This window comes from Oryctolagus cuniculus, chromosome 11 (genome assembly GCF_051225735.1).
Source record: "Oryctolagus cuniculus isolate XC-2025 breed Fujian yellow rabbit chromosome 11, ASM5122573v1, whole genome shotgun sequence".
In the NCBI taxonomy this organism is placed as follows: domain Eukaryota; kingdom Metazoa; phylum Chordata; class Mammalia; order Lagomorpha; family Leporidae; genus Oryctolagus; species Oryctolagus cuniculus.
Genome location: NC_142877.1, coordinates 867,492 through 895,092, shown reverse-complemented (window position 1 = coordinate 895,092; position 27,601 = coordinate 867,492). Strand labels below are relative to the sequence as shown.

General features: G+C 69.8%; 1 protein-coding gene across 1 annotated transcript; it reads left to right on the top strand.

Moving 5' to 3' along the window:
* Positions 1-8,088: 8,088 nt before the first annotated feature.
* SLCO4A1 (solute carrier organic anion transporter family member 4A1) lies at positions 8,089-27,539 on the top strand. The gene is made up of 12 exons (XM_089306928.1): positions 8,089-8,234; positions 16,138-16,977; positions 17,911-18,001; positions 19,009-19,130; positions 20,763-20,874; positions 22,993-23,147; positions 23,858-24,053; positions 24,161-24,326; positions 24,420-24,592; positions 24,701-24,765; positions 24,978-25,126; positions 27,059-27,539. Exons 2-12 carry the CDS (start codon positions 16,185-16,187, stop codon positions 27,293-27,295), a joined length of 2,259 nt encoding a protein of 752 aa, XP_089163054.1. The 5' UTR covers positions 8,089-8,234; positions 16,138-16,184; the 3' UTR covers positions 27,296-27,539.
* The last annotated feature ends 62 nt before the right edge of the window (positions 27,540-27,601 follow it).

Below are 27,601 nucleotides of genomic sequence, written 5' to 3'. Positions count from 1 at the left end.
AGGAGAGGGGGGGCCCCCACCGCACGCCCTCTGTTACAGTTGCCACCTCACACCACTGCTGGAGCCTGGAGTGGGCTGGCTTGTCCGTGTGTTTCTTGTCTGCCTGCTCCATGTTCTGAGTTCTGGAGAAGCCCACTCCCAGAGCCCAGGGCCCAGCCCACCACTGCTGTGGTGGAGGAGGTGGGCCTGCGGGGTCCCCAGGCCCACTGGCCCTACAGCGTGGTCCAGCAGCTCCCAGCAGCCCTAGGTCAGCGTCCTCGCTCACATCCCGTGGAAGCTGAAGACCCCGCAGCTCAGAGAAGCCGAGAAACCTGCCCAAGGCCCCTCGGGGGCACCCGGCCCAGGGCCAGCGGGAGCCTGACTCCCAGGGGCCGAGCACCACACAAGTGCCCACCGCACCGCAGGGCGCTCCAGGAAGGAGGCGCAGCTCAAGTGACGACGCCCACGCGGTTTCAGGAGCAAGCCAGCTCACTCAGACAACGTGGCGGGGAGTCGTGCGGCCGCTACCCTCCTGCCCCTGCTACCCCACAGTCATCAGCTGGCCACCCTGGCCCTGGCCTCCACGGCCCTCTCCGGAATGTGTGGACACTCCCTGCTCCAGGCCCGGCCACTCAGCCTCATGCCGTGGCGGGGTCCTTGCTCGGCGGCGTGGGCGTTCCCGCTCCCGGCCGTCCCACAGTGCCCCCACTGGGACAGCTGCCCATGCCTGTGCCCAGGCTCCTGCGCGCCGGGCCTGCCCGCCTTTCCTGCGGGACCGTGTGCTCAGCTCCGGAGCAGCCGCCAGACTCCCCCCATGGGGGTGCCCTCTGCGTCCCGTGTGCTGTTATTTAGGTCATGGTTCTGCGTGTACAGAAACACGGTCTCGCACAGGCCTCCGTGGCCACCACTCTGAGCTCGCAGCCCACAGGTGTCCGGGACACTCGCAGCCGTCACCGCCATCCGCCTCCAGAACTCTGCCTCTGCAGACAGACAGCCCAAACTCTGTCCCCACTGAACCCCAAGTCCCCGTGCCCCACCCAGGCCCTGACAGCCACTGCTCTACCCTCTGCCCTGTGGTCACCACTGCCCCAAGGAGCCCACACTGGGGCTGGGGGACAGGCTCACTCCTCGGCGGAATGCCGGACAGTTCACCAAGAGGGAGGTGCCGGCACCTCCACCCTTCGCAAGTCCAAGTGACGATGTTCTGTCTACCCGTTCGTGCCTCCGTGGGCACCTGTGTTGAGTGTGGGGCACAAACATCTCAGCACAGCCCCCCCCCCCATGCCAGGAGCCGGGAACCAGATGGAGAGTCCATGCACTCCTTCCGGGAGGGAAACCAGCATCCCACATGGGCACCGGTTCAAGCCCCGGCTGCTCCACTTCTGATCCAGCTCCCTGCTGTGGCCTGGGAAAGCAGCAGAGCATTGATGGCCCAGGTGCTGGGGCCCTGCACCCGCCTGGGACCTGGAGGAAGCTCCCGGCTCCCGGCTGCAGCCTGGCCCAGCCCCTGCACTACAGCTACCAAGGGAGTGAACCAGCAAATGGAAGACCCCTCTCTCTCTCTCTAACTCTGCCTTTCAAATAAATAAATAAATCTCTACAAAGAAATGGCAAATGACCTCAACAAGCATTTCCCAAAAGAAAACCAGTGAACACAGAGTTCACGGGAAAACACCAGCACCGCGCAGCAGCAGGGAAATGCAAATCCAAACCACAGGCGCCAGCGCTGGCACCGGGGAGGAGGAGAGAGAGCAGAGACAGGCGCTGGCGAGGCTGCCGGACGCAAATCAGCACAGCCATTACGGAAAACGGCGGTGGAGGTTCCTCGAGAAGTTAAAAATGGAACTGCCACCCACCAGCAGACAGGGTGCGGAGACTGCGCTAAGACCCTGTGACGCCGTGGGCGCGCCCCCAGGGGAGGAAGCCAGGGACGGGGAGGGGCTCACTGGAGCAGAGCAGGGGCTGGGAGGGCGGCAGGTGCTGGCAGCCTGGGCCCCAGAGAGTTCTGGGTCTGAGCCTCGATGCCGGCTCACCATGGGTGTTCCGTGCTGTCACTCAAATGCAGCCCAGGGGGCGGGAGGCAGGAGGCGGGCTCACCAGCCAGGTCTCAACACACACTAGTTACATTGTATCACTAATTCAAAACCAAAGAAGTCCCCCTCCCCTGCCCACAACCCGGGGGGCAGGGGAGGGGGTGGGGAAGGCCGAGGTCTTCCTGTATTGGACCTGGAGACACGGTGGATGGACAGATGGACGGATGGGCGGGGCCCTGGCATGCTGACGCCTGGCTGAGGCTTTTCGGCCCAGACCCTGCCATGCACGGGATGCCAGCAGGTGCCGGAGGCAAACAGACCAAGCACCTTGGGAGCTTGCAGGCTGGGGGTCCCACGAGGCCGGCAGGGTGGCTTCCAGCCCAAGGGACCAACGGGAGCCTAGTGCCCCGGCCAGCTGCACGGGCGCCGGCCCGGGGGGGGACGTGGCTGGAGCAGTGAAGCCCAGCACAGGCAGGGGCCACCCCCATCTCCCTGGAGCTCCTGGAGAATATGCCCCCTTCTCCCCCCACCTCCTAAAGCCCCTGGAGTTGCAGCAGAGGGGAGGGCCTCCTCCGCCACCTGCTCCCCTGAGCCCCTCATCCATGCCCCTCCTTGTCGGGTGCTGTCACCAACCACACAGGCTCCCTCCCAGGCGTGGCCTGGCCCCTGGCTCCACCCCATCCACACCCCGTCCAGTCTCCGCCCATGTGCAGACCCCGCAACCCGCCCAGCTCCAGCCAGGCTCCCTGCACGTCCCCCGGCCCCGGTGTCATGTCCGCCGGAGGATGCTGCCCCTCCTGAAGGCCTCCGCCCTGCCTCCCGTGCCCGCTGTCCGAGCCCGCGGGGCCGGGCACCTGCGTGATTTCGCCTTTCGGTGGCGATGCAGTGGTTCCCGGAGGCTGTGCCAGGTCCCTCGCCCACTCCCTGCTGCTACGGCTTTGCCGCTGCATCCAAGAACGTCCCGGAGACGCTAAAGGGCAAATGCATGGGAACCAGGGAGCCGGCCATGCGGCCCCACAGCACCGTGGCTGTGGCTGGCAGCGTGAGAACGGACATCACGGGCCCAGACGGGGGGAAAAGGGCAGACCCGGGGAAAAGGGAACGGGAAGTGGCCGTGGCGTTGCTCACGCGGCCCTGCGTGACCTCCATCCCTCCAGGTTTGTCGCCGATGCAGTTACAGCATCGCTTTTGCCATGAATACAGTTCCTGGGGCAGCAGGAGGCAGAGGAAGACAAAGCAGAGCCAGGAAGCACCAGCCAGCCGGTGCCGTGGGAGACGCTGGGCCGGGGGGCGGCGGCCGGCCTGGCCCAGTCCCGCCGAGACCCTTAGGTGGGGCAGGGAGGAGCCCGGGTGTGGGCACCACGTGGTGCGTGGACTGAGGGCGCAGGCAGAAGCGCAGGCCCAGTCTGCCGTCTCGTGGGTGGCTCTTTATTTATTAGGTGCCGGAGGCGTGCCAGTCTGCATCAGCCGGGCACGGCCAGGAGCTGCCGGAGGCTGATATCCTACACAAACACTCGAGGGCGGCCCTGGGCCCGTGTTGGCGCCTCGGCTGGGTGGGGCGGGACAGCCTCTCGGGAGGGTAGGCAGAGGTCTCGTGGCCGGCGTGGGAAGGACAGGGTGAGGCACGGCCTTGTCCACGGGCCTGAGGTGCGGTCCTTGCCCGGGGCCACTCGGGCAGCCACCGGCAGGCTTGGCCGCTGTGTGCACACCAGGCCTGGGCGAGTGTGGCCAGAGGCCAGCAGACCAGCAGGACCACAGTGGGCACCGGCGTGGGGGCCTGAGCCTTGGGGAAGTGCGCGGCTCCGGATGGTTCCAGCAGTCTCCGGAGCCCCCGGCAAGAGTCTGTGTTGGAACTCGGGGCCCTGAGTGAGCCAGGGGCTCCCGGGAGGGCGCTCTGTTGACGGTGACGTGGTCTGGGGTGGTCCTGGGGCGCGAGCTGGCAGCCTGCTGCGGGTCTCTGAGGGTGGGACCTGGGAGACGCCTGGCCAGGACACAGAGCCACGGACGCCAAGGGAGAACACGGCCCAGGCTGCTGATGCAGTGCGCACAGGGGCAGACGGCGGGCAGGCAGGGCGGCTGGGCGGGGCGGCTGGGAGTGCCCGGGGTGGGATGGGGTGAGCGTGGGCCGCCAAGGACAAAGGCAGGCGGGGGCCCAGACCGGGAGTGCTCAGGCGGATGCGGCCTCAGCTGCTCGGCTCTGCTGCTGCACGGGGGCCATCTGGGAGGATCTGGGGGAGCGAGGCAGCCATGGCGCCGCACTGGCCCCGGCCCCAGCCAGAAGAGGGCGCCGGGGAGGGGCTGGGCAGGCGGCAGCAGCCAGAGGGCCCATGCCTGCAGATGGACCAACCCCCAGGGCTCAAGAAGCCCAGCAGTTCAGTAAATCCCCGGTGGACGTCCACGCCTGGGGTTTAAACAGAACATCAGGCCCTCAAGGAGCCATGCGCTGGGGACAATGGAAGCTCCAGTCCCCCAGGGGGAGGGGCCCAGCTCGCCTGCTGGCGCAGGGGTCTTGGGAGGCCTTGCACAACCTGGTTCACGCCTGCACACTCATGGCAGCGTGCCAACTCCCAGCAAACGGCACTGCTCCCGACACTGAAGGCCCCGGACGCAGCGGGCAGCAGGCGCTTCCCAGAGAGCAGGCCGGGACGGCAGGGCTCTGTCACCTGGATCCCCACGCTGCTCTCCAGTAGCTCGACCGTGCTGGCCCGAGGACACAGCCAGAGGCTCGGCACACGGCCAGGGGCTCGGCACACGGCCAGGGGCTCGGCACACGGCCGGCCAGGGAGCTCTGCACATGGCCAGGGGGCTCTGCACACGGCCAGGGGGCTCTGCACACGGATGACCAGGGGCTCTGCACATGACCAGGGAGCTCTGCACATGGCCAGGGGGCTCTGCACACGGCCAGGGGGCTCTGCACACGGATGACCAGGGGCTCTGCACATGACCAGGGAGCTCTGCACATGGCCAGGGGGCTCTGCACACGGCCAGGGGGCTCTGCACACGGATGACCAGGGGCTCTGCACATGACCAGGGGCTCTGCACATGGCCAGGGAGCTCTGCACACGGCCAGGGGCTCGGCACACGGATGGCCAGGGGGCTCTGCACACGGCCAGGGGCTCGGCACACGGATGGCCAGGGGCTCGGCACACGGATGGCCAGGGGCTCTGCACACGGCCAGGGAGCTCTGCACACGGCCAGGGGGCTCTGCACACGGATGGCCAGGGGGCTCTGCACACAGATGGCCAGGGGCTCGGCACACGGATGGCCAGGGGCTCTGCACACGGCCAGGGAGCTCTGCACACGGCCAGGGGGCTCTGCACACGGATGGCCAGGGGGCTCGGCACACGGATGGCCAGGGGGCTCTGCACACAGCCAGGGGCTCTGCACATGGCCAGGGGCTCTGCACACGGCCAGGGGGCTCGGTACATTCTGACGTTGACTGAGGACACTGAGATCAGTTGACAGCCACGTCTCCTGCCGTTACAGGAGGAAATTCTCTGGAAAAACAAGGCTGAGCTGAGAGCGTGTCCCAGGAGGTGCCGTGGCCCCGAGACACAGAGTGAGGACACAGGGACGCCTGCTGCCCAGAGCCGTCACCAGGGCCCATCGGCGAGCAGGTCCTGCAGAACGGGCCCAGGGTGGCCAAGCCTCAGTCCACACGAGGTGACCACTCACGTGGGGACTCGCTGGGCACCCAGCAGGCAACTGAGGCTCAAGGCGGCCATGGCTCCCAGGGGCTCCCGCTGCCCACAGCCTCTCCGCCTGACAATCCACGCCCACGAGGTCCGCCCCCCACAAGCTTGGAGGACCGTGGGCTGGGTGTTTCCCCTAAGATCACTCCGACCTCCTGCTGTCTGCACGTCGGGGCTGACCCTGGCCGTGATTCCTCACCCTAACAGGGCACTGGACGGAGAGAAGCCCCCCACCCACGCTCCGTGACCGAGACCCCCTCCCTCCTCAGCAGAATCCTCTCTCTGATGCAAAATGGTGGCATCATAGCTTCAAGTAGATTGTTAAAAATTCTCCACTGCCTGTGAATTAGCTCCTAACTTGTTTTCTCTTTAATTTTTTTATTTTCATTTACTTGAAAGGCAGAGAGAGAGAGAGAGAGAGAGAGAGCAGTTCTATTAGCTGGTTCATCCCCAGCCAGGCCACAGCCAGGAGCCTGGAACTCCGTCCTCGTCTCCCACGTGGGTGGCAGGGGCCCAAGCACTTGGTCATCATTTGCTGCCTGCCCGGGCGTTGGCCGGGAGCAGGATGGGAGGTGGAGCAGCCACTCGGATATGGGACACGGGAGCCTTAAGTGGCAAGTTAGCCACTGGACCACACTGCCCGCCCCTAACTTTTGCATCATTTCCAAGGCTCGGGATCAGTGAGGCGGAAATGACCATTGTCAACGCTGAAGGAGCAGGCACAGAGCAGTGTCCAGTGCTTCCGTTAACACATAGGCAAATGCACCGACAGAGGCTGCAACAGGATGGCACGGGAACAGACCGGCGGAGGCGCCAGCCGTGGTGCCGGTTCACCCTCGCTTGGATCCCCAGGCCACTTCCTGCTCCTTCTCCGCTCTGGGACAAATCGTGCGCAGCGGGCAGGAGCCGGGAAGCCGGCAGCCGGCAGGCAGGGGTGTGGCCGAGCAGCTTCCCCGTGTCCAACCTCTGAGATGACGTCAGAGCGCGGGAATTTCCCTTCCGCACCCCGGGGGGGGGCCCAGCGCGCCGCCGGGCACCCGCAGGACCGAAGGGGAGCCTGGCCTGTCTTCTTCTTTCATTTTCTCTTAATTACTTCCTCTCCCAAAAGAGCCCCGCGGCTGGGGGGGGGGGTTCAGAATGTTCTAGGGCGCATAATCAGGCTTCGCTGCGCCGCGCGGCTGACCTCTGCGGCCCCGCCCCCGCCCTCCCGAGCCCTGCGCAGCAAGCCTGGCGGGCCAGCGGGTCCCCGCCCTGGAGCAGGCCCCAACTGCACCCCAGATCCCTGGTCCCCCGAAGCCGCATGCAAGCTGCACGCAGGGTGCGGTCTGGGCCGGGGTCTCAGGACACACAGGGGCGCCCGGGGTCCCCCGAGGCCTGAGTTCTGCAGGGATGCACCGGGATCCTCAGCTGAGTCCCCGGGAAGCATGAAGGTTCTCGGGGCTGCCCTCCAGCAGTGGACACAGCTGTCCACTTAATAACGCCGGCCTCGGCCGAAGGGGAACCCCGAGGACGCTGCTGCTCGGCTGTCACTCAGGCGACCGGAGCCCCTTTAGCCCGCCCCCTGCGGGGAGGAAGGACGCCCTCCTCCTCCCCGCGCGCCCCTACGCCCCAGGAAGAGGTCAGGCCCCCGCCTGCGCACCGCCAGCCCCGGCGGGAGATCACACACCCACGCCTGACTAGGGTGAACTTCCCTTAAACGTAGTCACCGCCACGAAAGGGAAAAGCGGCTAACACTCGGCCTCAACACCTGCGCTCCCCCCGGAGCGGGGTCCACAGCCCTCTGCGGAGGCTCCCGGCACCCCCATTTTAGGATGAGAAGACTGACGCGCGGAGGGGCCGAGCAAGGCCACAGGAGCAGGGAACGTGTCGGGGCTCCGCGCCTGGGACCTCAGCGGCACGGAGGATGTTCCACGGGAAAAAAGGCCACAGCTGGGCCCCGGCCGCCCCCAGCCAAGGACGCAGCCTCCCCGCGAGCCCCGGGCACGTCCCTGACCCGACCCTGGGCTGGACCTGAGACCCATCCCGGCGGCCGCCGCTCCCGGCTTCCCGGACCCGGCGCAGGCCTTCCCGGAGGGCACGCGGCGGGACCCCGCGGCCCCGCCCCACCCGCCCGCGACTCCTCTCCCACGGCTCGGGGCGACGACCTCACCGACCTCACCGCAGCACCCGATGCGGCGCCCCGGGGCCTGGGCAGGGAACCAGCGGCGGAGAGCGCCGGCCCCGCCGGCTCCGGGGATGCGGTCGCGTCGCCGCCCCGCGCCTTCGCGCCTCCCGCCGGGTATCCTCTGCCGCGCCCGCTCGGTCGCTCCCGCCCCAGCCCCGCCCCGCGCGCGCGCTCAGCCGTCACCTGGGCGGGCTCAGCCCGGACGGCGCCGCCATTGGCCACAGGAGGTGAGGCCAGGGGCCTGGGCGGCCGCCGAGCCCCGCCCGCCTCTCTGCAGCGATGAATGAAGCGTGGGTGGGCAGCGCGCGGCGCTCAGAGCGTGGAGTGGAGCGCGCGGACGGCGCTTGGGGACGGTGCCTGGGAACGGTGAGCGCGCGGGGAGCTGGGCGCGGAGGAGCGGGGCGCCGAGGGGCAGGGGAGTCGGGCGCGGCCCAGGTGCGCCCAGCGCCCGCCTGCTGACGTCAGGAGCCGGCAGGTGCCAGTGGACGTGGAGCTGGGCCAGCGGGAGCGAGGTGGCGCCAGGACAGGCGCGGTGGGGGCCGTCTGCGCGGCAGGAGGCCCGGGCACCGGCCGTGCGCCCCTCGCCCCTCCGCGGGCCAGCGGCGCCCCCAAAGTAAAGGGGGCGGATTGTTCGGCTCCTCGATGCCACCTCGCCAGGCTGGAAGAGCCGGGGAGCAAGAAGGAGGGCGGAGGGAAGGGGATGTAGCGAGCGGCTGCTGGCCCGCGGAGCGCGCTGGAGCTGCCGGCGCTGCAGGGGCGCGCGGGTCTCGCACCTGCGGCGGATGCGGCCGTGGGGCGGGGCCCGGGGAGCGCTGTGCGCCCAAGTTTCCCGCGGCAGGGCCGGCTGTATTCGCGCCTGTAGAGCTCCAGACACCTTGGGGAGCCGAGGGCGGGCGCGCCGGGCCGTTCCTTGCCACGAGGACCCTGGCCGCGACCCTCTCCCCGGGTGCACGGCTCAGAACCGCGGCCGGGGGCGGAGCGGAAGCCCGGGAGGGGCGAGGGGCACCCCGTCCACAAGGGTGCTGGTCGCGACCGCGTCGGCTGGGCCCCGCTGACTCCGCACAGGGAGACCCAAGGCGGACGTGGGAGAAGCCCACTCGGGCATTTCCAGAGAAGAGCCCAACAGTTCCCCGCCCCGCGGCCGGGGCGGCCCTGGCGCGGTGTGCGGGCCTCGCTGGGGCTGTCCTGGGACTCTGCCCGCGCGGGCCCTGTTCCTGGATGCGTTGGGGCCGCAGTACTTTTCCACACGGCGGGGCTGGCTCTTGGTTCGCTTCCCCTGGGCTGAGCTTTGGACTTGGTCACCTCTGTCCCACCGGGCAGGGCTCTGGGGGTTCCCCGCGGGCTGGGCCAGATGCACCTCAGGGTAGAGGGTGCCTGGGGTGAGCGGCTACCTCTGTGGGGCTGGTTGTGGTGACGGCGACAGCTCGGGCGCTCACCTCGGCGCCTCAAGGCATCTTACAGACCCGTAGGCAGGCAGGTTAAGGGTTGGCCAGTGAGAGGTGGGGAGGTTGGAATCCGGGCTTGTCTGACCCCAGGTGGGCTCTGTTCCTAAGGGGTCGCATGGGAGGGGTCCAGGTAAGGGGACAACAGCCCACACAGAGAGGTCCTCCAGCAGGGAGCGTTTCCCAGGTGCTGCCGAGAGGAGGCGGGGCGGTGGCCTCAGGGTAGGACCCTGGTGCCAATCGGGAGCCAACTGGCCCTGCCGGCCCTGCCCGGGCACTGGTCCTGCTCTCCTGCGGGGCCAGGCCAGCAGGTGCTGCCAGGAAAATTCTTCCTGGGGCTGCTCCCCTCCTAGGTGGCTGCGGGGCTCTCTGGGCGTGACCCACAAAGCTGGCGCTGGGCAAGTCCCAACCAGGTCCCTCCCTACCTGGTGGTGAGGTCGCTGCCCCCCCCAGGGGGACCCGGTGGCCTGGGGAACGGGGGGCTGTTCCAACCTCACTAAAGCAGCTGAGCCCCCGGGGACTGAGCAGTGAGGGGGCCCCCACGGCTGCAGCTCGGGGTCCGGGTCTGTGACATCAGCCAGCACAGGCTGTCCCAGCCCAGCAGGAAGCCAGAGCCTGGGCTGGGAGGCTCCGAGAGCAGCAATGCCTCCGGGGTCAGCAGCAGGGGCCGTGCAAATTGAGTGGACTCGAACCGGAGCAGGCCAGGCCCTGACCGCTCCCCTGTGGGCCCAGCACAGAGGGTGCAGGAGGAGCCCCGGGGTCCCAGGCTCAGCTGGCAGACAGCAGGGTGCAGGGGCGGGGCGCCCAGCAGCTGGAGCAGCCACACCTGGCACACTCCTGCTTCTCTCCCGAGCCAGGTAAGCTGCCCGTTCCCACGGATGGGCGGTCCCTGCGCCTGGCCACCACACGGATGGGCGGTCCCTCAGCCTGGCCACCACACGGAAGCGCGGTCCCTGAGCCTGGCCACCACACAGATGTGCGGTCCCTCAGCCTGGCCACCACACGGATGCGCGGTCCCTCAGCCTGGCCACCACGCCTGTCCTGGGGCTCCCTGCTGCTTGTCTGGGCTGGTGTGGTCTTGCTGGGTGTGCGCGCTCACAGCGGGGGTGGACCCCAGTTCTTGGCCTCTGCAGGTGACTGGACAGGTGCTCGGGACGGCCCCCTCGAGGCGGGAGGAGGCCCTGGTGGCACGTGTGCCAGGGATCTGTGTGGCCTGGAGCACCTTGCTGCCAGCAGAGGACCCAGGTGTGTCCTCCGCGGTCCCTGCAGAGGCAGTGGCCGGGGCCGGCACTGGGCCTTCTGGTCCAGGGGCTCCTCCTTCTCTGCTGGCCCCTGCTCGGCCCTCGGCCCACTGCCCTGCCGAGCTGGGGCCCCGCCTTTCCTGTAGCAGCCCCAGTGCCGCCCCCCCCACCAGCGATGCAGGACTGGACTCTCGGACGTAGTTGAGTGGGTGCTGTTGCCAACCACCTGCCGTTTGCAAAAGCCACGCTGAGCAGCCCAGAGACAGGACCAGGCCGGGGGGCAGGGGTGGGACATCAGAGCCAGACACCCACGGGGCTTCCACCCGGGGCCTGAGCACCCCGTCACCCTCATAGGTCTTCCTTTCTTGGTGGCATTTGACCTGGCGAGCTGTGGGGCTGCCTGAGGCAGTGCCCTCGGGCCAGACCAGAGAGGCCTGGGAGCGGCGGGGCAGAGCGGGCGTTCTGCTGCACCTCCAGCTCCCGCGTTGGCATCCGTGCCCTGGGACACCCTGCGGGCCCCGTGTAGCGTGGCCTGTGAGGCCATCTGGACGTACTGGGCCAGCCGAGCCAGGCGCATCCCTCGGCTGGACAGCGCCTGTCCCCAGAGCTCTCCAGGTACCTGTAGGCTCCCAGGGCGCTGGCTGCCCCACAGAGACGGGGGTGGGGGCAGAGGCAGGGCAGGGGCGGGCGCCGATGCTGATTCTGTGCTGCTGTAGGGGGCTGGTCCGTTCCCTCCTCTCCTCCCGTGACATCCGTGACATCCGCCGGCTGCAGTGGGGAAGCTGAGGCTGGGGGCAGGGGCAGGCCCTGCCTGGGTTGCACAGGCGCACCTGCCTGGGCCGCCCCACCCCCATCCTGTTTCTGGAGTCCACGCTCCCAGGGCACAGCAGGGTTCCAGCTGCGTGGGCGGAGCACTGCGGGTTGGAAGCTTGCACACGCCCCCTCTGCTCACTATCCCGATGCGGGGGGGGGGGGCGGACATGGGTGGGACACCCAAGGGGGGCAGCGGGGAGCCCCTGGGAGACGGGTCTTTCTGGCGCCAGCCCTGGTGCCCTGGGTCCCCGGCGCTCACACGGCCCTTCCGCGCTGGCCTCCACGCTGGTGGCTGGCTCTGGCTCCCTCACCTGCGCCTGGTCACCAGGGATGCAAATCGGGCTTCACCCGGCGCCACGGCGCTGCCACTCCCAGCCATCCCCCGCCTCGCGGCTGCTGTGTGAATGCCCTTGGGCCTCATCTTAAAGAGGTAAAAGCTGGCCGGGCGCTGCGGCTCACTAGGCTAATCCTCTGCCTGTGGCGCCAGCACCCCGGGTTCTAGTCCCGGTTGGGGCACCGGATTCTGTCCCGGTTGCCCCTCTTCCAGGCCAGCCCTCTGCTGTGGCCCAGGAGGGCAGTGGAGGATGGCCCAAGTGCTTGGGCCCTGCACCCCATGGGAGACCAGGAGAAGCACCTGGCTCCTGCCATCGGGTCGGCGCAGCGCCGGCCGTAGCGGCCATTTGGGGGGGTTGAACCAACGGAAGGAAGATCTTTCTGTCTCTCTCTCACTGTCTAACTCTGCCTGTCAAAAATAAATTAAAAAAAAAAAAAAAGAGGTAAAAGCTGTCTGCCCCGCACCTGTCGGAGAGGAGACTCCTGGTGAGTCTAGCAGGTGGCAGAAGGGTCTCACGGTCACGGGGCTGAGCTGGAGGTAGGAGGGGCCGCTTTTCAGCTAAGGGAGTGGGCCTGGGGGCTCAGGCCATGGCTGGAGCTCAGGCAGGTGGGGTTGGCTTTGGCTGGTGGCCCCGCAGAGCCCAGGACATGGCAGGAGCCCAGAGACAGACAAGTGAAATGTGTGGCTCCGCCCCACCGCTGGTTCACGTGGGTTCACCAGCCCAGCCTGGGAGCCCCCAGTGTGGAAACGGCACTGCCCACCCCTGCCGGCTCCCAGCCTCCCTGAGGACGGGTGCTTGGCCGGAGCCGCCGAAGCTGACCTTCCCACGGGGCGGAGAATTCTGCTGCCCGAGCTCCTGCCTTCCCCGCTCACTCTGTGCCCTGAGCCAAGGCGCAGTCCTGCAGGAGCCAAGTGCCTGGAGGGCAAGGGCTTCGGGGGCCGCTGCCCAGGCCCCCGGGTGGTGGTGGCCCTCCAGGTGTCACCGTGGTCTCAGATGGGGACAGAAGTGCTCGCGAACGTGTGCACACGCACGCTCTCCCCGCTGACGCCCCAGGCTCCAGGACAGGCATCTTCTTCCCTGCTAATCGCCTTGGCCTAATCTGCAGGCCGGGCCCTGGCCCCATTCCTGCCCCCCCAGGTGTGGGCGGAGCCAGCAGGGATTAAGCCCCCCCCCCCCATGGCCCATGCTGGGCGGCTCGGCTCTCCTTGCTCACGCCGGGAATGGCGTCTGCGCTCTCCTCGGGCTGAGGACGTCGGCCGAGCCCCCAGGCCAGCCTCTGCCCCAGCTGAGCTGCAGGGCCGGGCGGGAGCCCAGAGGTGAGCCTGGCAGGCTTGGGGGGCCGGGCCGGGGGTGGGCTCAGCTTCAGGCTTCTGTGTGCATGGGCGTGGGCTTGATACCGACCTGCCCGTTACTATTTCCATGTTAATAAGAGAATTCGGAGTACTGGCTCAATAGACCAGGAAAGGTTTAAGCTTTTTATTCAGTGAGAGTAACGCACAGGAGAGGGAAGTCTGGACCTGCACAGAGCAGAGAAGGCCAAAGCTGCGTGCGGCAGGCGGAGAGCAGGCGGCCCGGAGGCCACGCCCCGAAGGCGCAGGGCAGCGAGCGTCCATCATAGTGAAAAGGGGTAAAAGGGCGGGCCCACCGTGTTTCAGGCCTCGTATCCACTTCCAAAGGGGCGTGGTCACGTAGCCTGATTGGCAGGTGGGCACACAAGTGTGGTCAGGTGGGGGCATGCGAGCACACAGGGGCGTGGTGAAGGCGTGGCCATCCAGTGCACAGATCTAATCAGTGTCCTGTCTGCCTGCCCGCACCAGGCTGAGGGACAGAGCCCGTGGGCAGCTCTCCGAGGCTTCTCCGCCGAAGCCAGGCTCCTAGGGCCCTGGTGACCGGGACGGCTGTGTCTCTGTGTCTCTGATTCCCGGCCACGGGCGTCCTGCAGGGGGTCGTACGTGACAGCGGAGGGCTCCTCCGGGGCGGGGACGGTTTCCTGGGGCCGTCCCTGAACCCCGGCGCCCGCAGAGGCCTCGCACCGTGGGCGTTGGTGCTGGTGTGGAAGGAGAGCCGGGCCCATCACCTACGGCATCAGAGTCTGCAGGCGGGGACGCCCCCGGAGTTCTGTGGAGAGGGCGGTTCGGGTGGGGTGCCCAGGGTCTGAGCCTGGGGTGCTGCCGGGAGCTAGGGCAGCCCTGGAGCCAGCCAGGGTGTGGCCTCCTCCGCCCTGTCCCCACCCAGCCCTGTGGCGCAGTCACCAGGCCCCGCCCATGACTCAGGTCCACACCAGCAGCACCCAGGCTCAGCTCGCCTGCTTCTGCGCTGATCTGCGGGCACTGCCCAGCCGCACATCGACCGCCCCCTGCACGTGGCCAGCGTGGCCCAGGGGAGTCCCGTGGCCCTTTGAGGGACGTCTCAGGAAGGGGCAGATCCTTGGGACGTGACCTGGGCTCGGGCTGCCTGGTGCCCCCTGTGCCCCTCTGGGGGACTTGGGGACGTGCCCATGTGTCACGTGGCCCCTTTGCCGGGGTGAGGCTCTGTCAGTCGCTGCTGCCGCTGGGTTACCAGGGCACCGCCAGGCACTTTTTTTGTCAATTCCAGTTCCAAATGGAGAGAAGCCACGGGCACCCACGTGTGTACACACGCACACGCGTGCACACATACTCGTGCACACACACAGGGTTCCAGAGAGTTCCCGGTCCAGCTGCAGCATCTGTGCCCTCCGAGGGGCTGGCCCAGGGCTCTGCCCACCGCTGCCCTCGAGGGGCTGAGACCCAGGAAGGGAAGGCAGCGCGGGGGCCCCGATGCGGGTCAGCGGTCACGGCCTGGCCCACCGCCGCGAGGGCAGGCACGAGGTGCCCTTCGGGCCGAGCTGTCGGCTGCAGCTGTCTCAGAAGCAGGCAGGTCCCAGAAGGAGCACGGTTCCCGGGGACCGAGACAGAGGGGCTGGCTGTGCCTGCCGAGGCTGCCGATGTGGCTGCCGTGGCTACAGTGCCCGCCCCCCACGTCTCGCTGTGCCGTGTGCTCAGCCCAGACCCCCTTATGTCAGGCCAAGATGGACATGGACACTGGCCGCCACTTCCTGGAACGGTGCTCTCCCCGCCACTCAAAGGCGCACTGGCCAGACCTTGGCGCTGGAGCCTCATCCGTAATAGACTCGGGCGCTTCCTGTGGCAGGTGCAGGAACCTGGGTCCTTCCTCCTGGCCCTGAGCGCCCGGCGTCACACCTGCTGGCTCGGCTGAGGCGGGACGATGCCAGGTGGCCCCGCTGTGGCCAACCCCCACCCCGAGTCGCTGCTGGTGGGGCCCAGAGCCCTTGAGAAGGGTCTCCCAGCCCTGCGGGGCGCCCAGTGCTGGGGCAGTCCCCGGGCTGCGTCGCCTGAGGGGCAGATCGCACACTGGTGGAAGGCAGGCAGTCGCCCCCGGTGGCCCGGCCGGCCTGCAGGGGGCAGGGACGCCAGTTCGCCGGCCGGCGTGTAGCCGGATCTAACCGGGCAGTGCAGGCGCAGGAGGCTTTCGTATTTGTCAGAGCTTCGCGTTCAGCCGGAGCTGTGGACGGCTCTGCCCTGCGGGCCTCCTCTCGGACGAGGCCACTGCTGATGGCCAGTGTCAAGCACCTGGCCTCCTCTGCGCCCTGTGTGGCCCCCGAGGCCGGGCCCCCTGGGTGCAGCAGGTGCACGAGGTGACGGCAGCACGGTCCTCGGCGTTGCAGGTCACTCACGTAGGACACCCCCAGGTGGCTCTGAGGACCTCCCTCCCTGCAGCAAGGCTGGCCCACGCTGCCCCCTGCACGCAGCCCTTAGGTCCCGCCCCAACCCAGGACAAGTGTCACGCGTGTCCACATGACACAAGTATGTGTCCCTATGCCTGTGTCTGAATGTGCATGTGTGTGGTGGACTGAGAAGGCCATGCCTCTGGCCTGCTTTCACCGAACTCCCTGTGTCCTTGTGAGCCTGGAGAGCGTGGTGGCTGTCCTGGGGCCAGCAGAGGGAGGCCTGGGCGGGGCCACACTGAGCCCCAGGGACGGGGGAGCTGTGGCTGAGGGCCCCAGCAGGTGCAGCATGGGTGAGGACAGGGTGAGGATGCGGCTGAAGGGGAACAGCCCCAGCCGTGAGCTAGGGTGAGAGGGTGGCCCCGGCGGGCCGCTGGGACGAGGAGGGCTGTCCCACTGGGCCCTGAGCTACAGGTGTCCCCTGGCTCTCAAAACAAACCAAACCACAGCTGGCTGAAGTCTGGTTGCCTGCAGAGGCCCTGCCCCTGGCCCCGCCCCAGTCCTCGCCTGCCATGCAGAGAGCGGTCAGAGAGAGACAGAGGCCCCCGGCCCTGAGCACGAGGGGGAGCAGGGACCCCCACCCCGCCGGCCACCCCTTTGCCGTTTGTCCCCCAGGGGTCAGGTCCCGGGGCGGAGAGACCCACGTTTGCTAACCAGAAATTCTTCTCACAGAGAGAAGCAAACGGGCTCCGTCGCCACCACGCCACCGCATCCCAGCGATGCCCCAGCACTCCATGGGGGACACGCCCTTCGACCCCAGGTCTCAGCTCCTCCTCCTCAGCCCCTCCACAGCCCTGGACCAGGAAAGCGGGCTTGACCCCCTGCCGCCCAGCAGGGTGCCCTGCCCGGGCGCGGCCCAGAGCCCCCTGGCGTGCAGCAGCCAGCCGCCGTGCCAGCTGCCCGCCCAGAAGCCCGGCGGCCAGGCGGCCCGCGAGGTGCGGTACGAGTCGGCGGGGCCGCGGGCCACGGCCTGCGGGTGGTGGGCCTTCACGCCCGGGTGCCTGCAGGTGTTCAACACGCCCCAGGGCTTCCTGCTGTTCCTGTGCGCCGCCGCCTTCCTGCAGGGCATGACCGTCAACGGCTTCGTCAACACCGTCATCACCTCCGTGGAGCGCCGCTTCGACCTGCACAGCTACCAGAGCGGCCTCATCGCCAGCTCCTACGACATCGCCTCCTGCCTCTGCCTCACCTTCGTCGGCTACTTCGGGGGCCAGGGCCACAAGCCGCGCTGGCTGGGCTGGGGCGTGCTGCTCATGGGCGCCGGCTCGCTGGTGTTCGCGCTGCCCCACTTCACCGCCGGCCGCTACGAGGCGCGGGTCGCTGAGGGAGCCGGCGCCTGCCCCTCCAACCGGAGCGTGGCCTGCGCCGACCGCACCTCGGGCCTGTCCAGCTACCGTCTGGTCTTCATGCTGGGCCAGTTCCTGCACGGCATGGGGGCCACGCCCCTCTACACACTGGGCGTCACCTACCTGGACGAGAATGTCAAGTCCAGCCACTCGCCCATCTACATCGGTGAGCGGGGCGCCGAGGGGCGGGGGAGGGCTGTGAGCGGCGGGGATGGCGCTGGCCGAGCCAGGACGGCAGCCTGAGCGGCGTGAGGCCTGCTCACCCCGGCCCCACATTGCACGCACCCCTCATCCACGTGGGCCCACAGGCAAGCGGTGGGTTTGGCTGAGCACCGGGGAAGAAGGTGACGCGGCCTGTTTGATGAGGACCCCCGCCAAAGGGCCCCCCAGCCACTGTGCCTGGAACCATAGCACAACCCCCACATTCAAGGTCTGGACGCGGGGCTGTGCCAGGTCAGCCAGCTGCGCAGCCCCAGTGCCCCTGGGAGGTCAGGGTCTGTGTGGATAAGTGACAGGGGACCGTCCTGGCCACGCCGGGCGGGGAACACACGGAAGGGCTGGGCAGAGTCCCCCGAGGCTGGAGTCGGCAGGTGCAAGACCACCGAGCTGGCCACCCAGCTCCAGCCCTGGGTGTCGGGCGGCCCTGCAGCCACTCCCCGCTGCCCCCTGCCCGCTCTCCAGGTGGCCTCTGCACGGCCACTTAGAAACCTCGGGACGGCACGGGAGTACCTGGCCACACTTCCGTGGCCCAGCCAGACTCGCGGGGCTGACGCTGGCTTCCTGGGTCACCCAGCACAGACGGCATTGGCCCGGCCGTCACTCCCGGGGGCTATGGCACGTCTGCCAGCCCTTCGGGCTCCTCAGGGCTGTGGCTCAAGCCCGGCCCAGGCCTTCCCCTGCGGGCCCAGCTCCCTCCGGGACCGCTCGGCTCAGCGGGGTCTCTGCCCTTTCCCGAGGGAGGGCCCCCTTGGCTTTGGGGGAACTTTCTGAGCCCAGCTTCCAAGACCGACTGCCTCACAGGACCCCGGGACAGGGCGGGGAGGGGCTGTCGGGGGCCCCGGGGGCCACGCAGTCCCCAACGCCCGCGTTTGCCTCCCAGCCGTCTTCTACACCGCGGCCATCCTCGGCCCCGCCGCTGGCTACCTGATGGGCGGAGCACTGCTGACCATCTACACGGACGTGGGCCAGCGGTGAGTGCCCCCCTGGGAGGGCCCACGGGCCCCTGAGAGGTGGCTCCGGGCGGGCAGGGTCCAGTCAGAGGTGGTCCTGGACGTGGGGGCTCTTGGCCCTGCTGAGCGGGCTGCAGGGCAGGTGGACGCTGGCCCAGGCCCTGGTGCTCAAGGCCCGGCTCTGATGCCCTGGGAGAGCCAGGTGGCTGCTCCGGCTGCCAGCTCAGATTCCTCCGTCTCCTGCGTTTCCTTGTGTCTTCCGTTTGTGTGAGAGTGTGTAGGAATTGTAGCAGGAGAGGGAGAGAGCCGGACGGGGTGGGGGGAGGGGAAGAGAGGAGAGAGGGGGAAGGAAACCCTGGGGGCTCTGGCCTGGGCTCCCTGCCTCCTGCTGGCCCCACCCCTCTGCTCCCCTAGAATGGGTCTGGGAGGCATGGGGTGTGGGGAGGGGGGTGCGGGGAGGCCCCTGGTGCAGGGAGGGGGGAGGCGCGGGGTGCGGGGAGGCCCCTGGTGTGGGGAGGGGGAGGCACGGGGTGCGGGGAGGGGGGTGCGGGGAGGCCCCTGGTGCAGGGAGGGGGGAGGCGCGGGGTGCGGGGAGGGGGGTGCGGGGAGGGGGGTGCGGGGAGGCCCCTGGTGTGGGGAGCAGGGAGGTGCGGGGTACAGGGAGGCCCATGCAGGTGCATGCAGGGAGGCGCGGGGTGCGGGGAGGGGAGGGGGAGTGGCTGCCGTCTTCCTCTCCAGCTCGCTTACCTTGAAGCTGCCGGTGCGGCATGGGGGGCTCCTGGCTGCTCCAGCTGAGCCGCTGCCCCCAGGATTCAGGAGGCCGGGGGCGCCCTCTGCCACCCCTGCCCCGACAACACCGCATGGCCAGAGCCCGCTGAGGTCTCGCCCGAGGGCCGGAAGGGCTGGGGTCTGGGGCCTGTGTGCAGAGGGAGCCTGGAGGCCTGCTTGGAGGAAGAGTCAGCGGCCCAGCACGTGTACTGTGGAGGGCAGGGGTGGGCTGGCCACTGACCAGTGCACTGCCCCTGCAGGACGGAGCTGAGCACCGCCAGCCCCCACTGGGTCGGCGCCTGGTGGATCGGCTTCCTGGGCTCCGGAGTGGCCGCTGTCCTCATCGCCATCCCCATCCTCGCCTACCCCAGGCAGCTGCCAGGTGGGCCCCAGACAGGACCCCGCCCCCAGCCTGAGCAGACAGGACCCCGCCCCCAGCCTGAGCAGACAGACCCCGCCCCCCAGCCTGAGCAGACAGGACCCCGCCCCCAGCCTGAGCAGACAGGACCCCGCCCCCCAGCCTGAGCAGACAGGACCCCGCCCCCAGCCTGAGCAGACAGGACCCCGCCCCCAGCCTGAGCAGACAGGACCCCGCCCCCAGCCTGAGCAGACAGGACCCCGCCCCCCAGCCTGAGCAGACAGACCCCGCCCCCAGCCTGAGCAGACAGGACCCCGCCCCCAGCCTGAGCAGACAGGACCCCCACTCCCTCACCCCCACCCCTCAGAGCGAGGGAGCCACAGCCACCGCCCCCTGCCCTCCCGTCCCCTGTTCCCGCCCCCTGCCCTCCCGTCCCCTGTTCCCGCCCCCTGCTCTCCCGTCACTTCCACCCCGTGGGGCAGAATCTGCTCCTCGCCTTGCCGTCGGGCTGGGGCAGGCAGGCCTGGCCGGCTGTGGGCGCCGTCCCACACCCCTGGGCCAACAGCGGGCTTCTCCCAGCTGGCTCCCGCCCATCCCCCTCCTGCTGCTCCCCCCAGGCTTCTGTCACTGCCCTTTGTTCCCAGATGCTGGAGGGTGCAGGGTGGAGGGTGCAGGGTGGCGGGTGCAGGGTCGAGGGTGGCGGGTGCAGGGTGGAGGGTGGCGGGTGCAGGGTGGAGGGTGCAGGGTGGCGGGTGCAGGGTGGAGGGTGGCGGGTGCAGGGTGGAGGGTGGCGGGTGCAGGGTGGCGGGTGCAGGGTGGCGGGTGGAGGGTGGCGGGTGGAGGGTGGCAGGTGCAGGGTGGAGGGTGCAGGGTGGCGGGTGCAGGGTGGCGGGTGCAGGGTGGAGGGTGGCGGGTGGAGGGTGGCGGGTGCAGGGTGGAGGGTGCAGGGTGGCGGGTGCAGGGTCGAGGGTGGCGGGTGGAGGGTGGCGGGTGCAGGGTGGAGGGTGCAGGGTGGCGGGTGCAGGGTCGAGGGTGGCGGGTGCAGGGTGGAGGGTGGTGGGTGGAGGGTGCAGGGTGGCGGGTGCAGGGTGGAGGGTGCAGGGTGGCGGGTGCAGGGTGGCGGGTGGAGGGTGGCAGGTGCAGGGTGGCGGGTGCAGGGTGGAGGGTGGCGGGTGCAGGGTGGAGGGTGGAGGGTGGCGGGTGCAGGGTGGCGGGTGGAGGGTGGCAGGTGCAGGGTGGAGGGTGCAGGGTGGCGGGTGCAGGGTGGAGGGTGGCGGGTGCAGGGTGGAGGGTGGCGGGTGCAGGGTGGTGGGTGGAGGGTGGCGGGTGCAGGGTGGAGGGTGGCGGGTGCAGGGTGGCGGGTGCAGGGTGGAGGGTGGAGGGTGGCGGGTGCAGGGTGGAGGGTGGCGGGTGCAGGGTGGAGGGTGGCAGGTGCAGGGTGGAGGGTGCAGGGTGGCGGGTGCAGGGTGGAGGGTTCAGGGTGGCGGGTGCAGGGTGGAGGGTGGCAGGTGCAGGGTGGCGGGTGGAGGGTGGCGGGTGGCGGGTGCAGGGTGGCGGGTGCAGGGTGGCGGGTGGCGGGTGCAGGGTGGCGGGTGCAGGGTGGCGGGGCCGGGCCCCCAGAGCCGCGGCTGCCGCTGACTCCTCCTTGTCTCTCAGGCTCCCAGCGCTACGTGGTCATGCGGGCAGCAGAAACACACCGGCTGGGAGACGGCGGCCCCAAGGCCACCAGCAGCCCTGACTTCGGGAGGACCGTCAGGGACCTGCCCCTGTAAGGACCTGGGTGCCCAGGGAGGCGGGGCGGGGTTGCCTGCGTGTGTGCACAAGACCCGCTGAGGGCCCCAGATGGAGTCAGTGTGCCCCCCACGAACCCAGGAACCTCTGCATAGCAGCCCCAAGGGGCTCGGGCCAAGCTGCCCAGTGCCCAGGGACAACCCGGGGGCCAGGAGGGGCCAGGCGGGGGGGCCAGGAGGGGCCATCCAGGACCATCCAGGGACCGGGTAGGGACAGCAGCCGCTGTGCAGGGCCCCGGCTGTCCTGGCACCTGCCGGCCTGAGGTTTCCTGCGGGCCTGGGTGCTGCAGGGTCCCCAGCAGGGTCTCAGGGACCCTGATACCCTTCCTGGGAGCCCCCTCGAGCAGCCTGGGACCTGCTGCCGTCCCGCTGAGCGTGGCCTGGACCTCCGCCCGGGAGCTCCAAGTGCTGCCGCCTCCATGCCCCGCCTCCCCCACCCGCCCGTCTGGCCCGGCTTTCCCAAGCCCACGGCCTGCCAGGCTCCCCCTGGCCTTCCTGGCTTCACTCACAGAGCAAGGGCCGGAAGTCCTGAGCCCCTGGGCCTCACGGGCCACGTGGGGCCTGCGGGCTCCTGGAATGCGGCCCCCCCTCCTCACCCCGCAGGGCACCCAGCAGGATGTCCTGGCGAGGGAGGGGCTCGGCCCACCGCAGAGGGGGTGTGACCCCTGACCCCTGCGGCCCAGGGGCTGGGGGGCTCGCACACAGAGCTGCTCAGGGCTGAGTGAGGCCGCCGGGCTCCGGGCGAGGTGTGCACAGTGGGAGCCCCAAGGCAGGGGGACCCCGGCCCCGGCTGAGTTCCCTGACCTGGTTGATGAGGGTAAGCGAGTCCTGGCCCGGTGCCCACCCTCAGAGCCCCGGCTGGGGCCGACAAAGCCTGCATCCCACAGAGGCCACCACACCCTCGCGGGAGCCTGGCCAAGCTCCCCCCGGCACCGGGCCCCACACCCCAGCATGTGCACGTCCTTGGCCGTGCTGCGGCGGTCCGCGGTTGGCCGGAGGGACAAAGGCGGGGCTCGGCCGGGACCCCGCTGGTGTCCATGAAGCCGGAGCGGCTCCTTCTCTAAGCAGCTGCCCCTCCGGCCACTGCTGGCCCCCAGACAGCTGCACCACACACACTCGCCCGTCAGAACGGGGGCTGTTGGCCCAGGTCCTCTGCGTGAGGAGCGTTTGAGTGACAAGCACCGGGAGTTGTCACAGCCATCTGGAGAGCTGGCAGGGGCGGGAGCATGGCTCTCCTGCCGGGGACGGGGTGACTCAAAGGGTTCCCGCCCTGGGGGGTGCCTCCCGGGCGACACGCGGCAGGCAGGGGTGCGGCCCCTCAGGATCCGTGGTCTCCAGTGGGGAGGGGAGCAGCGGGCAGCACGGCCTGGGGGTTTCCCTTCGCCGGCTGCTGTGGCTCTGTGGCCACTGCTGGTTCTGTGGCCTCCACGTAGCGTGGTCTCTGACGTGGGAGCAGTGACAGCGACCCTCCCCCCGGTCCCCTCTCAGCTCACGTGGGCACCGATGTGGAGATGGGTTCTGTCAGGCTCCGGTCTCTGTGCCAACCCCCAGGGAGTCTGGTCAGGGCCACCCCGGGATGTGGGGGGGGCCTGAGGCTGTCCTCCCCCGGGGCCAGTGGCGCACAGGTCCCCCGGCGCTCAGAGGGTCCCAGGCCAGACTTGCGGGCGGAGCAGCAGGCTGCCCAGGGGGCCCTACAGCCCTCCGGTGGCCACGTGCAAACCACGAGGAGGGAGCCAGCCTCGCCCGCCTGGGGGCTCCCGGGAGGGCCCTCCAGCCAACCTGTGGCCCAGTCCCTGGATGTGGCGCCCACCCCTTCCCCAGGCAGCTCTCTCCCGCCGCCCGTCTCGGTCACCGGGGCCTGCCCCCGTCCGAGGCTGGAACGAGGCCCGGCGCGGTGCTGAGGCCCTGCCCCTCCGCGGCCCTCGGTTCCCTGGCCGCCGGGGCCGCCCCTTGCACCCCTTCTGTTTTCTCTGGAGCCTGCAGGGCGCTCCTCGCCGCCCCGTCCCGCCCCTCCCCGCTGGGCCTCGAGCTGCGGCTTCCGCGCGCCCCGGCCCGCGCTGACCCTCCGTCTCTGCGCCCCCCCCCCCCCCGTCCAGTTCCATCTGGCTGCTGCTGAGGAACCCTGTGTTCGTCCTGCTGTGCCTGGCGGGGGCCACGGAGGCCACGCTCATCACCGGCATGTCCACGTTCGGGCCCAAGTTCTTTGAGGCCCAGTTCAGCCTGAGTGCCTCGGAGGCCGCCACCTTGTTCGGTGAGGAAGCGGAATCGTGCGGTCTCTGCGGTGCCAGGGGCCGTGGCGAACCGAGACGGGGCGCGAGGTGGGGGGCAGATGTGGGCTGGGCTGGCAGGGAGGGCCTGGCGGGCCGAGAGGTGGCGGCGCGTGGGCAGTGCTGACCACAGCCTGCTGGCCCTGGGGAAGGCCAGTGGTCCCCCAGGGGGAGGAAAGGGGTGGGGCCTGGGCCCAGAGGCCGGCTGGCCCCGCAGGGTCTGTGGGGTTGGGGGCCCCCTCAGACCCCCTCGCTCCACCAGTGTCCACTGCACCTGCTGTGTGCCAATCACACGCTTGGTGGGAGGTGCCAGGTGGGCAAGGTTGGCCAGGGGCGGGTGGAGCTGTGTCACCCCAGACACCCCTCCTGGCCTTCCCCCACCGTCCCAGGGCCCCCCCTTCCTCAGCCCCTCTCGCTGGCAGACCCCCACCCCACTCTTGCAGGTCTCAGTCCCAGGACCTGTGGGACTCCCCTTGGGGGGCCCTCCTCCCCCCATGCCCCACCCTGCGCACCTGTTAGCGTGAGGGCCCCGTCCCCGCTGCCGACTCCACGTGGCACAGGCTTCTGTGGACAATCCCCGCCACGCTTGGCCTTGGTGGGCGGGGGCGCGAGGCTGCCCGGGAGGAGGGACGGTGGGTGCCGGGCTCCCGCCCCCGCCCCCGCAGGCCTCGCCTCAGTTTCCCGCCTCCCGCAGGGTTCCTGGTGGTGCCGGCGGGCGGCGGCGGCACGTTCCTGGGTGGCTTCTTCGTGAACAGGTTCAGGCTGCGGGGCTCGGGCGTGGTCAGGCTCTGCCTGCTCTGCGCCCTCACCAGCCTGCTGGCCACCCTGGTCTTCCTCACGCACTGCCCCCACGCGCCCGTGGCGGGGCTGCCGGCCGCCCACGACGGCAGGTGAGGCGCCTGTGTGCACTGCCCGGCGGGCGGGCGGGGGCCGGGCCGGGCAGCTCCCTGCCTGCCAGGCGCCGGTCTCCATTCCTGACCCCTGCCGCTCCCCCCAGCCCGCTGCCCGGAGGCCGCCCGACGCCCGCCGCGGCCTGCAACGCCTCCTGCGGCTGCGGGCCCCAGCACTACAGCCCCGTGTGCGGCTCCGACGGCCTCACCTACTACTCCCCCTGCCACGCGGGCTGCCCCGCAGCCACCGAGCCGGGCCCCGACGGCCAGCAGGTGAGCATGGCGCTGCCCGCTGCCCCCGCTCGTGCGCCGGGCCCTGGGGCCCCGCCCCTTCCGCCTGTGACCGGCGCTGTGGCTGGCCCTCAGGTGCACCGAGGCTGTATCTGTGTCGCTCACAACCTGTCCTCGGGCCTGGGCCACGCGACCGCGGGGAAGTGCGCTGCGCCGTGCCGGGCCAGGCCCCTGCTGCTGGTGTTCGTGTTCGTTGTCATTGTCTTCACCTTCCTCAGCAGCATCCCCGCGCTGACCGCCACGCTACGGTAAGCCCGGCCGGGCTCAGGACCGCTGACCTCTGGCCCCGAGCCGCCACCAGGGGGCGCGGTGATGCGGCCGCGCCCCGTGGGGGCTGACGCTGTTTCCCGGTGCAGGTGTGTCCATGAGCGGCAGAGATCCTTTGCGCTTGGAATCCAGTGGATCCTCGTTAGAACACTAGGTACTGTGCCCTGCGCCGGGGCCCCCAGCCCGCGTCCCACCCATCATCCCCTCACTGTCCACTAGAGGGCGCCATTGCCATTCACTTGCCCAGAGGCTTTGTGCCAAAGTCCCCTGCCCCCGCCCAGGGCCGAGACCCCAGAGAAAGGGACGTGGGGTGCCGGGTCCCTCGCCCCGCAGCGGTGGGCACTGAGCACGCCCCTCTCTCCACAGGGGGCATCCCAGGGCCCATCGCGTTCGGCTGGGTGATGGACAAGGCGTGCCTGCTCTGGCAGGACCAGTGTGGCCAGCAGGGCTCCTGCTTTGTGTACCAGAACGCGGCCATGAGCCGCTCCATGCTTGGCGTGGGGCTCACGTACAAGGTGGGCCTGGCCTGCGGCGGCGGCCCTGGGGCAGCTCCCAGCTGCCACCTCCTCGCAGCCGGTCTCTGGGACTGAAGCTGCAGGCGGAGGGGGGCGGGGGGCCCGGGCAGACTGTGGGGCGCCCTGGCCAGGCCCCCACAGCTCCTGCTCCTGGGGCGGCCTGCACAGCTTGGAGAGGAAACAGCCCCTTCCATTTGCTTCCGGGGCCGCATCCTCTGTCAGCCGTGCACCCCGAAGCCCCTGGGGTTTCCCAGCCCGAGCCCCAGCCCTCCAGCCGCTAGGGACCTCCGGCGGTGACCGGTGCCTGGGCTGCCCGGGCGGAGGCCCCATGTCTGCTTTGGCTTTCTCTTCCCGTAGAGGAGAGAGCACAAAAGCTTCAGAACACACTGAGATCCCAGGGTTCCGAGGATTCCAGGCCAGCTCGGGGTTGGGGTGTCAGCCTGCAGGGGCCAGGGGGAGCTTCCGGAAGGGGGCAGCTTCGAGCCAGAGGTCACCAGAGCCTCTCCTGGGGTCAGCATAGAACAGCCGCGCAGGGCCTGGGGTGGAGCTCCAGACCAGATTCTGCCCCGCATCCGTGTCCCTGCTGGGGAGCCCACACCCCGCTATTCTGCCCCGCATCCGTGTCCCTGCTGGGGAGCCCGCACCCCGCGATTCTGCCCCGCATCCGTGTCCCTGCTGGGGAGCCCACGCCCGCATGGGGCTAGTTCCCAAAGCCCTGCAAGTGCTGATTGTCCTGTGCCCCATCTGCCAGTCCACTCTCCGAATGCCCACTGGGTCCCTCCCCAGATGGCCGCAACAGCCAGGGCTGGGCCAGTCTAAAGCCAGGAGCCTGGAGCTCCTCCCGGGTCTCCCACGTGGGCTGCAGGGACCCAAGCACTTAGGCCACCGCTGGCTATCTCCCAGGTGCATTGTCCGGGCCCTTGGATGGGCTGTGGCTGTCCCGGGGTGACTCGGCTGCAGGGCCACAGACCGGGTGCCAGCAGGACCTGGCAGCGTCCCCTCCAGAAGTCCCGCGTGGCCTTTGCTGCTCCCTGAGTCCCCACACAGCCAGGCCCCCCCACACGCCCACCCTGGGGCCCAGGGAGACGCTCCAGGAAGCGCGCTGGGTTCTGCCCGGTGTCCTCGCTCCCTGCGTACCGCGGCCGGCCTGGTGGCGTCCGCGAGGCCTGCTGTGGCCGGCAGCCTGGGCGGCCTCTCCGCGTCACATTTCTCTGCCTTCCACACAGCAGAGGCCGACCCCCGGGGTCTGCATGCTCTCCAGGTGCCGTGGGCTTGGCGCCTTCCAGGGCCTTGTCTGGCTCTGGGCAGCAGTGGGCCCAGGATGCCCCTGCCATGCCCCCACCCACCCCAGGCCTCCTGTCCCAGGCCCCCCCCCCGGAAAGGTGCCCAGCACCTGAGGGCCCACCCAAGTCCAGGGGCCCCACCCTGAGTCCAGAGGCCCCACCCTGAGTCCAGGGGCCCCACCCGAGTCCAGGGGCCCCAACCGAGTCCAGAGGCCCCACCCCGAGTCCAGGGCCCCACCCCGAGTCCAGGGGCCGCACCCCGAGTCCAGAGGCCCCACCCCGAGTCCAGAGGCCCCACCCCAAGTCCAGGGCCCCACCCCGAGTCCAGGGGCCGCACCCTGAGTCCAGGGGCCCCACCCCGAGTCCAGGGGCCCCACCCTGAGTCCAAGGGCCCCACCCCGAGTCCAGAGGCCTCACCCCGAGTCCAGGGACCCCACCCCGAGTCCAGGGGCCCAATTACATCCACAGAGACCTGGCCACATCGGGGGGTGGGGCGAGGGCAGGGGCTCCCCTGCTCCCGGCTCCACCTGTGCCCCTGTGGGAGCTGGCCCCCTGGGAAAGGTGTACAGGCCTGGGGGAGGGTGGGCCGGCCGGAAGGGGCTGCGGGGTGGGCCGGGCTCCCCTCCCAGCGCTCCCCCTTCCTCCGCAGGTGCTGGGCTTCATCTTCTTCGCCAGTGCTTGCTACCTGTACAAGCCCCCCCCAGGGTCTCCGGATGGCCCAGAGGCCTCCCTGCCCAGCCAGTCCTCGGCCTCCGACAGCCCCGCCGCCCCCGCCTCCGCCTCCGCGGTGCCCCAGGAGCTTCCGGACGCCGGCCACAGCACCCAGGACCCACGGGAGGCCCCACATTGGATTCTGAGGCCCACGGTTGCGATGGAGACACAGTGAGGGGGTGCCTGGGCACGTGCCCGGCTCGGCGCAGAGCTGAAGGAGCCCAAGGCCCCCGGGACAGCAGGACGCTGGGTCGTCCCCCGCCCCCGGGGCTGGCAGCTCTGGAGGGGCCGTGTCGTGCCGGAGGCGTGCTCCCAGGACGTGTCCTGCCGGCCGCGGAAGGGCACGCAGCAGTGGCCGTGGGCCATGTGGCCAGTGAGGCCCTGCAGCGCCCGATTGTAAATAGAATTTCGTATTTAAAGCTCACAGCCTGGACCGCGTGGTTATTGCTGTAGTCGTGCAGAGTTGCTGGCTTCCCCATCC

What these genes read in the sequence shown, in the direction of transcription:
- SLCO4A1 (XM_089306928.1), top strand. Translation starts at nt 16,185, where the DNA reads ATGCCCCAGCACTCCATGGGGGACACGCCCTTCGACCCCAGGTCTCAG. An exon ending in TACACGGACGTGGGCCAGCG is followed by an intron (nt 18,002 to 19,008) that starts GTGAGTGCCCCC and finishes CTGCCCCTGCAG; the next exon opens with GACGGAGCTGAGCACCGCCA. An exon ending in GCGTGGGGCTCACGTACAAG is followed by an intron (nt 25,127 to 27,058) that starts GTGGGCCTGGCC and finishes CTTCCTCCGCAG; the next exon opens with GTGCTGGGCTTCATCTTCTT.